This window comes from Crassostrea angulata, chromosome 4, assembly GCF_025612915.1.
Source record: "Crassostrea angulata isolate pt1a10 chromosome 4, ASM2561291v2, whole genome shotgun sequence".
NCBI classification, from domain to species: domain Eukaryota; kingdom Metazoa; phylum Mollusca; class Bivalvia; order Ostreida; family Ostreidae; genus Magallana; species Magallana angulata.
The window spans coordinates 27581815-27594898 of NC_069114.1; the positions used below are offsets into that span (position 1 = coordinate 27581815).

The 13084-nt window shown below is 36.9% G+C and overlaps 1 protein-coding gene across 1 annotated transcript; it reads left to right on the forward strand.

The window, feature by feature from the left end:
- The first annotated feature begins 2125 nt into the window (after window positions 1–2125).
- Window positions 2126–13073, forward strand: LOC128181254 (ceruloplasmin-like). Its single transcript, XM_052849588.1, has 16 exons — window positions 2126–2382; window positions 2742–2947; window positions 3617–3805; window positions 5155–5277; window positions 5444–6823; window positions 8107–8365; window positions 8547–8650; window positions 8744–8849; window positions 9122–9351; window positions 9737–9918; window positions 10174–10441; window positions 10862–11027; window positions 11380–11540; window positions 11699–11850; window positions 12037–12271; window positions 12631–13073. Exons 1-16 carry the CDS (start codon window positions 2258–2260, stop codon window positions 12939–12941), a joined length of 4197 nt encoding a protein of 1398 aa, XP_052705548.1. The 5' UTR covers window positions 2126–2257; the 3' UTR covers window positions 12942–13073.
- Window positions 13074–13084: the final 11 nt, after the last annotated feature.

Sequence of the window (13084 nt, forward strand, 5' to 3'; positions counted from 1 at the left end):
ATTCATTGATTTATGATATTTCTAAATAATCGATAATGAATAGTGGATGTAGAGCCACTGGGCTACTAGTATGTTTTTTTTCTTCTCCGGGTGCAGAGATGTGAAAAAATTATTTTCTAAATAATAAATGAGTTAATATAAAAAGTTTGCTTTATTTGCTCCCTGGACTCTTAATTTCGGCATCGATCTTAGGTTTCAACAGACCTATTTTCGCGGATTTTTTACCCTATTGGATAAATTGCGGAAACTGTCATGTGGCAGTAAATACAACATGACAATGACATGTAAATTTTATATTTACTGCCACCCGGTAAATTCAAAAATTACAGCTTAACAAATCTGTGCCTGGACTTCACAGGATGTAGCAGATTTCGCATCCAGCACACTTTGTTCGTTGAATTTGATGGGTTCCATAAAGTAGAAAATATTAATTTAAAAAGAACCCCTACCGGGTTGCAACGTTCCTACAGGTTTGACCCGAGTTTTTGATATATTCCTCCTCTCGGTCAAACTCGGGGATTTGAGAATTTTTGAGGTAAATTTGTACATGTAGCTGCAATATAATTGGTAATAGATACAACTATACTTGTCAAACTCAATACATGTAGCTACTTTTCAAACTCAATACATGTAACTACTTGTCAAACTCAATACATGCAACTTCTTTCCAAACTCAATACATGTAACTACTTGCCAAACTCAATACATGTAAGTACTTGTCAAACTCAATACATGTAACTACTTGTCAAACTCAATACATGTAACTACTTGTCAAACTCAATACATGTAACTACTTGCCAAACTCAATACATGTAACTACTTGTCAAACTCAATACATGCACATTGTAACTACTTGCCAAACTCAATACATGTAACTACTGTTGTTATGCATGGTCACTTGCTGATAAATTTTACTTTGATCCTTTGAACATGACATTTTTAGTAAGTATAAGGTTGCTGTAATGGATTCTAATTATAGTGAATCTTCATGTCCTGGTTTGCATTGATAACCTTAAAATTGCTGCCGACCACAGCCAAGTGTTGTGTTACATCCATTGATGGTAGTTCCTAGCAGTCAACAACATAAATACCACCATTTACCACATCCCGAAAATAAGGAAACGCAATCTAGATGGAATCGCAGAATTTAATGAAAAACTGATAAAACTGTATAAGACAGTATAAATGTACATACACAATATTTCAACATTTTTTACCTGGCAAGGTAATACTTTCTTTGCATATTTCAATAGGCTGTATAATGAATTACAGATGTATTAATTTTGAGTGGGTTTGAACCATTATTTAAAAAGTTATAGGCATTTTTTAAAAGGTGCTAAACTGCATTTTCGAGATTTGAAAGTTTGAATCAACATGTACTGTAAATGCTTGCAAGTTTTAATGGCCTTGAATTGTTAGTAAAAACATGAAAAAGGGGATTGTGATTAATTTCAGGAAAGATTTGCTTTTATATATGAAATCAGAAGAGGATTTATGTGATGTATGATTGGGGAGCAGTCGTCGGTATGTGTTAGCTCATGAATACGGCAAGAAAAATATATTCGCAACATATCTAGATTTTAGTTCAGTTTGATCGTGTACATATTGATCTTCAAATTCAAACAACAATTACATTAATTAAACATTAAATGAATCAAGAGTGGAAAAACCTTAGAAGTAGTCTACTCGCGTCTGCAAAAAATTACCGCTCTTGACCACACGGAGAGATTGCTCAAAATAAAGGATAAATGTACACAACAAAATCTTCGAATTATGTGTAACTACAGCTTCAGCAACAGTAAAGCAGAAACCTTAGAATGAAAAACTCAAATATAACTATTTATGATGTCAAAAAGGATGGAGTCAGGTTTTGCTTGCAGTTAATAAAAAAAAAAAAACAAGATTTCTTTTGATTTTTTTAAAAACATTCTTTGTAAGTAAAGCCAATAGTGGTATCTGCATATCGTCTACATTTGAGTTTACATGCATGTAAGCATTCTAAAATATTTTTCTTCAAATAATTATGTTTTCGCAGGAAGTTAATTCTTTAAAGGGCTTACACCAGCGGATATCCTCACAGCAATGTTGAGGAAGATAATTGTATTTTGTTGAACAGACTCTGCACCCTCCTCGATAAGTAAATATTTTGTTTATCTTGGAGGAAACTTTCTCTCACTTCACTCGCTTCCTGAGACCGACTTTAAGTATAGGGGTGAGCCATAATAAAGGTCCATGTCCATTGTTAAATAAATAAAATATGGATATTGTTTGGAGCAGTGTTCTGTGTTTATCGGCCATCATAACAATCTCTCAAGGTAAAGAGGTAGATCTCTATGTAGGTATAGATGAGGTGGAGTGGACATACAAACAGACGGACAATAGGTAAGTGTATCCAACCTATTTCTAAAAATTAAAAAAGGCTCTGTAAGAATTTTGTAAATTTTGACATTTTCATAAGTAATCAATCAAGTTGGCGAATCCCCTTTAAAAAGATGGCACAATATTTAAAAAAAAAACTGAAATAAAAAAAGGAGAAAGAGTTTAATTCTTAGAATGTAGTTCAATTTCCAAAGGCTGGTTTAGTTGAAGCTTTACGAGAAAAATCTGTTGGGTGGTTAAAAAATGTAAAACGTGATTCAAGATTTCTCCATGATATGGCAATGCCTGGTAGAATAAATACATGTATACTGCATACATAAGTACTTGATATAAGCTTTAACACATCTGAATCTGTTTTTCAGTGATGTCGTGTTTAGGAAAGCAGTCTATCAAGAATACACAGACCAATCATTCTCGAACAGAAAACCCGTGACGTCACAACAAGGACTTCTTGGTCCTGTGTTGAGGGCATCTGTTGGGGAAACCTTAAAGATACACGTCAGGAACAACGCTAAACGCCCGTTCTCTTTCTACACTGACGGTCTCAAAACCCAAAAGAATATAACAGGTACAGATACCCGAAGGGGGGGGGGGGGTGTGGGGGAGTGAGGGTAGTGTGGTGTGGGGGTAGATACTAGTATGTAACTTTTGTTTTATGATGATCATGTCTCACTGGAAACTAAAGTTGTCATTCAAAACTGGCGTATAGTCAGTAATGTACATTGAGCAAGAAGCGTTTTCATGTATTTCTTTTCTGCTATATTTTTTTGGTCATAATATATATATTTATGCATTATTGAAACGTTAAATTAAGCCTGACGCACGCCTTAATTACAACAAGCAATAGTGCTTTTTCAAAGTTAAACAATAATCACTACACATACAAAAACTCAAAACAACCAAGTTGCGATTACATAACAATGAAATGAAAAATGCACAATGACAACCTTGTTACTTGTATTCAGAAATGACACCCATATATGATATGTATATCTATTTGACGGTTTTGTTTAAATCAAATGACAAAATAATTCAATGAGCAAATTATAGAAAGGATTGGGGTGATTCAAGAAATCCAGCTTTGAATGTCGTACCTGGTCTTATTTAGGAAAAATTATGTCCAAATAAAATAGAATTTTGTCAGATAAATTATGAAACATAACTTTGGTATCGAAACAATAAAATCCTTTGCTCTATACTACATGCATATTAACATCCCATCTTTTATATGACCCAGGTTCCGCCACTTTGGGTAGTCCTGTGAACCCTGGTTCCACCTTGACCTACATCTACATCGTGACCGACAATGGTCCTAGGTCAGGGTCATCCGCTGGGGATTGTGTGACGTCACTGTATTATTCTGATGTCAACTTCCTGCAGGACACCAACTCTGGGTTGGTGGGGATGCTGATCGTCTGTCAGCCAGGTATAGATAATTAGTAGATGTAATAATTATGAATGAATCTCTGTAACTATATAATTTATTGCATTTTTAGGTTATTGACTGTACCCCGTATTCTTAATGTTTAATTTTTAAAAGAATTTTTGTATGTAAAGAGAAACTAAAGGGGGAATCGAATTAAGGGTCACCGACACCCCGTGACTTTTACTTTTTAAGACAGTACGTCACAACATAGCAATATTAACCCATTGTGAAACTGGTTGTGTCACCAGAGGTTGGTGTCCATCTTTGTAGCGCTTTGGGTATATATTAAGGTCCCGACTTCGAATATGAATAGCAGATTTATGATTTTATAAACAGCAATATATTTTAAAAAGGTGACCCCCCCCCCAAAAAAAAAATTCATTTTTTCTGTAATTTTCTATTATAATGCACTGGTATGCCCGAATTCCATATGTATGCGAGACCTTTGTAGGGGAAATGCATGGAGGACCCTTAATGAATGGGGTGTTGGTCGTTTGTAATCAGTGTATAGGTAATTAATGAGTACATTGTACTTTATCTAGTTAGAAAGAAAAATACAGACATTAAACAGTTCATCTACTGCCTGCTTTAATACATGTATACAATCTTATCATAATGCAGTTATAGGAGTCATAAGATACACAATATAGATAGATATGAATTGGAATTACTAATATTTCTTTTATCTTGTGTATATTTTTTTTTACTTTATTGTCTCGAAATATTTCTTATATTCAAGATTGTCGTGTTTTTAATAAAATGATTATAATAGGAAATGTTAACATTTTTATTAATCCTTCTTGTGTGTGTAGTGATTGTATACAAATTGATAAAAACAATCATGTGAATAGTTTGATCATGAATGAACCAAACGGGCGACAACTTGTTTTTCTGTTGTGTACACCGTCGGACGAGCAATGCTATTTTTAGAGAAATACGTCAGATGACAACACGGGTATTGCATCACGGATTGAAAGAGAAAATAGCCGTGGTATATAAACAAAACCCGATGAGAGGTCTCCATACCTTGAACTTATAACTGAGGGTGTCAGAGGTAAGAATGCACAACAACACGATATATCGTTATATAGAATTTATTTTGAATATTGATCAGATTGAGAAAGAGGGGTGGGAAGGGGCGGGACCGCCATCATTAATATTTTAGCATACTCTTAATAATAAATTACGCATTCTATGATATATTGATATGCTAGTATTTTGCAATCTATTGTGAATGATATTGTTTATTTCTTGTCTTCAGACTCGTCTCTGCACGAATTTTATTTGTACTTCCGGGCGAACTTCTCTGTCGACTATGGCGGGAAATACAAAGGTCCAAGAAATTGAAGTTAGTGCCATAAAAGCCGAGTTCGATGGAACTTGTCGGATTATAAAGGATTTAGGCGAGTTCACTCACGTTCTTACCCTACAACCTAGCGGAAAGGACATCATTTACAAGTTTCAAATGACAGGTACTTAATTATGTTGATAGCATCCTCATATTTTTCAAATTAAATAAATCATTTATGTACCCTCTTGCGATAATGCTTTGTATTTTAAAATGCTCTAAAAATTAGAATACTCAATATACCTTTGAATGTGTAATAAAATTTACACAACTGCTGTTGTGTCTTACAGGGAAATACCCTAACGCCAAACCAAACGTGATAATCCGGTGTCCGGCCCTAACAGAGGGGGAGATTGAGGAGATGGTTAAATGCATGGACACTGAGGCGGACGGAACACCAATGATACAGACAATGCTAACCAAAGCTGAACAGTACCTCAGTGCCAACAACATAAACTCTAGCAGCAAACCCAAATCAGGATCGGGCGGGAACCACGAAAATAATGGCCGCAAGAACAAAGAGAAGCGGAAGAAACGGAAAGAGAAACAAGAGGAAGAGGAAGTGAAGGATGAAAAGAAAGCTTCCATGAAGACAGCTGATGACGTCATCAAGCGCATCCAATGGGACGCTGAGCTGCCTCAAGACGAGTTTTTGGTGGGCTATATAGATAGGTTCCTTGGAATCCAGGAAAAATACTTCACTTCTTTCAGCTGGGAAGACATTGCTAGTGTTGATTATAGCGTGTTGGCTGTACCTAAACATAGAATCGAGTATTTTAAGTATAAGGATATCAAAGTTTGGGATAAGCCCCGAAGAATTGATAACGTATTTGGCTCGACTGGGAGTAAGACTACAATTTATGACGTAATCGCTAATTACGAGAAAAATAATCCTGGCAGTACTAAACAAGACAATGGAAATTATGAAGATTCCGATGATGATAGCGATGATGGAATATCGGTAACTATTGATGGCGGCGCATCGAATTCGCAGATGTACAATGATGATGAGGACGATGATGATGATGACCAAGCAGCTGGCTTTGATAAGGAATTGTGTGATGATGGCTATGATAAATATTGGAGAAACAAAGAAAGACCAAACTATTTCTTGGCTGTCCGAATAACGGACCCGGACGTAGCTCAAACAACAGAGGGTATTCAGGATACCATATTGGAACACGAGCCTCGTTTTGAGAGTTGCTGCATGCCTCTTCATTGCCTTCACATGACTCTGTGCACGATAGGTTTAGACACACCTGAACAAGTGGAACATTGCGTTTCAGTTCTGAATCGCTTAAAACCGGAACTGGCTTCCATGGCACCAAAGAATATTCCTATAATTTTGAAAGGAATCAGTCATTTTTTCAACCGGGCTCTGTACGCTAAAATCGAAGGTGCTAAGGAATTGTATGAATTTGTGGACCACATAAAACTGTGTTTCAAGAACGAGGGCATTGAGATAAGAGACAATCACGAATTTGTCCCACACATGACAATTATTAAAGTGACTCGGCCGGTGGGCAATTCCACGGGACAGAAATATATCCCGCCTTGGCTCTACTCCCACAAAACGGATGTGGACTTTGGCCAGCAGGTGCTAGACAATATCTACCTGTGTAAGATGACGCACGAACGGAGAGAGGACGGGTTCTACGTGACGCCAGCTTGTTTAACTTTCTAAGTCAAACAAAAAATATGAGATTAACTAAATTTAATTTATTGTCGATAATTTGATGTTATTGAATTTCAATATATTTTTAATAAATTAAATCAAATAAAATATGTTCCTTTTTGTTTTTTGTACATTCAAGGTTTTTACCCATAAATAGATTACTTTTGAACACTTTGTTCTCGCTTTATTGTTACAATTTAATATTTCCGTGTTTTACAAAATTTACCATCACGAGAACTGTTGTATTAAGATCCCTTGAGAATATTTACAGAATATTTACAGAATAGATTCTTAAATTAGTTTAATAAGTCCAAAATCATGTTCAACTGTTTGTGCGCAAATGCGGCAATAAACAAACAGGTTTTTTTGTTCGGAACTGTAGCACCGCTGGCCGTCAACACGAATTCCCGTTGAGCTACTGATCTCCAATTACTGAAAGACGAAATATGTCTCGGGTAAGTTCAGTAATACCCCATATCATTGGCTCCAAGGTGGGGGGATTTCGGTGGTCGGAGCCCCCCTCCCTTTTCTCTAAGACGTGATTTAAAAAAAAATTGTAATGCTTATTTAATGCCGATTTTTACCAACTTTTATCTTAATACTATAATTATCCCAAATAAATACATGTACCTTAAAAATCACGTATTTAAAGAATTTTGTACAACGAATCGTAATTTGTTTGTAATGAAAAAAAAGCTATCGATTTTTTTTTACCGAAGTAAAGTACTCCCCTTCACCAAAGCAAAAACGCTCAACAATGGGTAAATAAAAATTGGCAGGACTTAATGCAGTGCACTGTGATGTTGAAAAAGATACTGACAAGATGAAATGTTTGTTAATTAATTATATGTATCGCATGAAAAACGTTAAAAAAAAGTCCTTGTTTTTTTTAAAAATACTCAATTTTTAATAACTGTTGGCCACCTAATTTCTAGAACTTTTCTCGTTTTCATGAATGTTTATTGCTATCAACTAACGAATGTGAAAATAAATTTCTAGTTTTTATGGCATGAAAATAGCTCTGAATGAATATAGGCTCACATTCGTAAACTGTAACGCAATATTGGTAAGGTAACTTCTCAAGAGTGTGAATTTAAGGAACCAATCAGAATAGGACACAGGTTATTTTCAAGGTCAAGAAAAATTCAGGGAGTTGGCCAACGCTCACGTTTGAGTAAGCGAAACTGACAGTGGGTTTCCGACAATGACAGCAAAACTGTCTCTGTACACATGAATACGAAAGCATAGAGTTAAAACGTTTATTTTTACTACATTTAGATGAAAAGGTCAAGAGTACTATTTTCCTCCACTTCGGAACATTTTACGAGGAGGAGAGTTGGTACAGTTCCGCCAATCTTAGTGCAAGTCTTCGCCAGACGACATTTTCAACCATTAATGGCTACACAGGTGGAAATCTGCCAGATATTGAAGTCTGTTTGGACAGAAATGTTCGTCTGCATATGACGTCACTTGGAGGTCAAAACGACATACATACAGTGGTTCTATATGGACACCAATTTGAAGTCAAAAGTCAACGGTAAATATTGGAAGCATGTACTGAGTACTGTACATATATTGTCTCTTCTTTCTAGCTGCAAAACTGTAGCTCCATGCATTTGACATTAGGGTTGACGGACCGTATAACCGAATTTTCAGTGGAGCTACCGTTCTGCAGCTAACTTCTTTCCCGCTGATGACCAATGTTTTATCACCTACAGATTCGATTCTTTGAGTCTCTATCCTGGTGCGGCGGTCCAGGCAAACTTTAAGACATTAGAGGAAGGAACATGGCAACTGACCACTCAACACACATCGGATAATCGTAAGCATAATCAAACAATAAAGTTCAATATAAACTATGTAAAAAAAAATAATGATGTGAATGTTGATACCACTCACTTTTCTATTGTTACAGTTCATGGGCGTGTAATTGTGTCACCATGCAACTCTACACGTCCGGCCCAGCAACTCTCGGGCAACATCCGGTACTACTACATAGCAGCAGAGAGAGAACAGGGCGGGTAATGAACGATTTAATACATATTTTATCCCACTATACATAATCTACACAAGTAAGACTAATAGGGATACATGTGTATATAATAGGATAGTTCCATGTGTTTGAACCCTTTTGAAAATGGAAGTTGTGATTGAATTCTAATGCTCTTCTCTTTTATCTTACTTTTTCTACTTATTTATACAGCACTTGTATTATTCATACCTGTACCTCTTAATCATAATGGAACAACACACATATGTTAATCTTTCATTTGGTTAAACCCCCCTTTTGTAGAAGCACGCCAGGACCAATCGTATTTCAAGAGTACACAGGTCCAACGTTCAAAACAAAGAAACCAAGCAACCTCCAAATCAACGGGAGACTGGGCCCTCTGATCTACGCAGAAACCAAAGACATGGTCAAGGTGGTGTTCTATAACCGGGCGGACCGGAACCTGACGCTGTATCCCCACGGACTCCGGGTCGGCAAGATGTTTGAGGGGGTTCTGTATGATGACGTCGCAGGTTGGTTCCGGTGTTGGAACTCTTCCGTGTAGTAAAAGTTTCCTATGTATAGGAAAGATCAATAATCGATGCTATACCGAATTGCAATTATCTCACTTAAATAGAGATTTTTTCACATATGGTACTTGAGATTGGAATTTTCGTAATTTGTATTTCGTCCTTAAAAAAAAACAACAAAGTCAGAACATGCAGAATAATTAAAACCATTGTCATTCTAAAATGGATTGCTTTTATTATGCATGGATAGTAATTTCCTTGATTAAAGTTATTTAGTCTGCTTGAGTGAAAATCATCTCTTAAAAATTGAAATGACTTAGTCACTGACGATTTTTCCTCATCATTTTTTGTTCCATGCTGTAGTTCAACCAAACTCAATTTTCCCAAGGTAAAGGCGCCGTACCACCAAACAGGATCAAGACCTACTTCTGGAGTGTACCGGAAGAGGTGTCCGTCTCCCTGTTTGACGACGACTGTTTGGTCCGCCATTACACCTCTGGCATTGGCCATGGCGACGATTCTTTCCTGTTTGGCCCTTTGAAAATCTGCTTTGATGGGTTTTCCCAAATAGTTTAGTAATAATATTCTGAGTAGCTATTTCTTTATTGTATTGGCAAATGAATTCTAAATGAATTAAGTGAGTACATGCATGTAAGTAAATAAGTTATTAAGTTAATATCTGAACTAAGTAAATTAACGAATTTGCATAGATATTTTAAAATGATTTTTAATGTCTTAATTAAATAGGTGAAAACATCAAATGGCTTTGGAAAGTCTTTTTCGTAGAATATTAAACTCTTGCATATCGTGGTCTTTATAATTAAGGTATCAACGGAGAAGGAGCTATTCGTCATACACACTAAAACTTCTACCGACATCGAAAGCATAAATGGCGTCCCCTCGGAATCCCTGATCCCCGGCCCCGTGTGTCTGAAAGAGCGCCTGACCTTTCACCTGATGACGTATGGTACAAGAGAACCCCAGAGCTTCGTCGTTGGAGGCGGCGTCATCAGACAGAAAGGTCACGTGCTCAATGTGTTGGCAGCAGAAGAGAATTCCATGTCATCTTACAAAGTGACTTTTGTGAAAACAGGTACAAAGAGGTCATCATTTAAAAGGCATTTTACCTTACAACACAATGAATTTTTGTAATAACGTATGTGGTGTTATTTAGCGCAACATGTCGCATATCATGCGCGGATTTAGAAGGGGGCGGGGCAGATACCCCTCCATTTGCAAAATTCAAATTTCTTTAAATTACAATATAAAATTACCATATATATGCCTAAGACACCCCATGGCAAACTTAAATTAACGTCGGACACCCCCCCCCCCCCCCGGGGGAAAAAGTTCTATATCCGCGTATATAATTATTCCATGTATTAGAATTCACTCCACACATAAACTACGGGCTTTAAGATGAAGATTAAAATGTTCAAAAGATTTTTCAGTAGCTTTTTTCTGTAAAATAATCCATGGCAATATATGACGATGTAACACTCTTTTCAAACAGGTAACTGGTCTGTGAGAAGTTTCCGGAATGAAAATGTTTCTTTCATTTTCTCCGTTGACGATTGTGGGGAGACCATAGATTTTGTATACAGTAGCAAGGAATACTCTAGTTTTATTGCAATCGGAGCCGACAAATGGAGCTATTCCAAAGTCACAGATTGGGCAAGGTAATTCACCAAAGATATTCAGTCAAACTTTATTATCTCAAACTAGATAGGACTGTTTAAAAACTTCGAGATATCCGAGTATCCGAGATATCGAGGGTAAAATACTTACAAACGAGTGGTTTGGTTAACAAATCACTTCGACTTATCCAATATATTTGGGATATTAGTGTTCGAAATATCGCAATTCAACTGTATCTATATTCCTTGTATCAACCTTTCTTTTGCATCGGACTAAAATGCCTTTTTAATTATTAATTTAACAGCCCGACATATTTCTGTAGACAGTCAGTGGAATAATAATAATGTCTTTCTCTTTGACATAACAATATCTGCTTATTTGCGTGTATTTCAGCAAATTGCCCGGATTTCAAATGGGACCAGCCTTCCAGAAGGCGATGTTTCAAGAATATTATAGTAACTTCTTTTATTTCCCGAAGACTCCACCAAATGCTGCTGACAAGATGCTACATGGACCACAGCTATATGCTAAAGTGGGAGACAAGATCAAATTAGGTACTAGTAAAGAAAATTTTAAAACCCCACCCAGTAAACCTCTAATTGTCCACGAAAGAGAGAGAGGGAGAGAGAGAGAGAGAGAGAGAGAGAGAGAGAGAGAGAGAGACTATATATAGCCAGTAAAATAAACAGGTTTCTCTCTATCACATTTTCAGACATAAAGAATAAAGAAAAGCGACAACATTCTCTACACGTGGATGGACTCAGTGACCAAACAAACATCGCTCCTGATGGCTCTCTGCAGATTACTTGGGAGATAAATGAAGCCATTGGGCCAGGGAGCGCAGACCCATCATGTATAATGAAGGTATAAAACAATATATGGAGCAGTTGCTCAGATTCATTCATGTAACCTTCAAATTCCATGGGAAACAGTTTTTAAAACTTCTACAATATTATAACATAAGTGAATCATTTTTTCGAATGCCTCTTGAGTTTGGAAGGAAGGTATCTCTCTCTGTCTCTATGTGAATCTGATATTTCCTATTCTCAGCCCTATTACTCAAGGACCAGCCAACGAGACATTCCGTCCGGACTGTTTGGGCCCCTGATCATCTGTTCCCCCACGGTGCCCAATGATGTGGTGGGGTCCAACCTTCAGCAAAAGGTGTTCATTGTAGGCAGTGTGGACGAGACTCAGAGCTGGTACCTGGAGGATAATCTGAAGACATACACTGGGATTGTCGACACCGATGATCCGAGATTTGCGGAAGCCAACGCCATTAGAGGCAAGTGTAGCTACATCAGTTTTCCACAATTTTTTAAGTGATTTTTAAAAAATCCTTGAAAAATAATTTTGGCACATTCTTCCTGATATTTTTTTTTCATTTTCTAACCACATTTTCAAAAAGAAGGAAGACTTGAGTACTCCCCAACTCCCCATTGTTTACATTAGTTACAAAGCTGGAGTTCTGAATACATTCATTGCAAGTCATGATGGTGAAAAACGCCATCTTCTCTGCGTGTACTCCCTTTTAGTGGTCTCAACCAGACTACATGTAGTACCGATAATATTCATGCACATCTAGATAAAATGAATGTTGGAGGAAAAACTATCTATTAAACACTGATTTTATTATACTTTCAGCTGTCAACGGATATTCAGACGGTTCGATGAAGAATATGACAGTCCCTATGGGTGAAGATGTGTACTTCCACTTCCTCAATGTCGGCAATGACCTCCTCACCATCCACATGTACGGACTTAACACCAGCGTCTCACCTCAGACCAGGGTGGGGCTAAGCACCGTCACCCTGTATCCCTGGGACTCCAAGTCGATAGTGACCCGGTTTGACACCCCAGGGTCGTTCCAGTATGAGGAGCTGACCAGTCAAGGACACACCACCCGAATCTACGGCTTCTACACGGTGCTGAGCAACACCAAAACAACAGAGTAGACCTGTGCCTTTATTTTTTTTTCCCCTCCAGATTCATGAAGTTTTTTTAATCTGATGCGTCATTATTAGTATCATTTTAATAGTATAAACTATAGAAAATATTAATTTAATAAATGAAACGAAAAATTGAAATTGTATTTGTT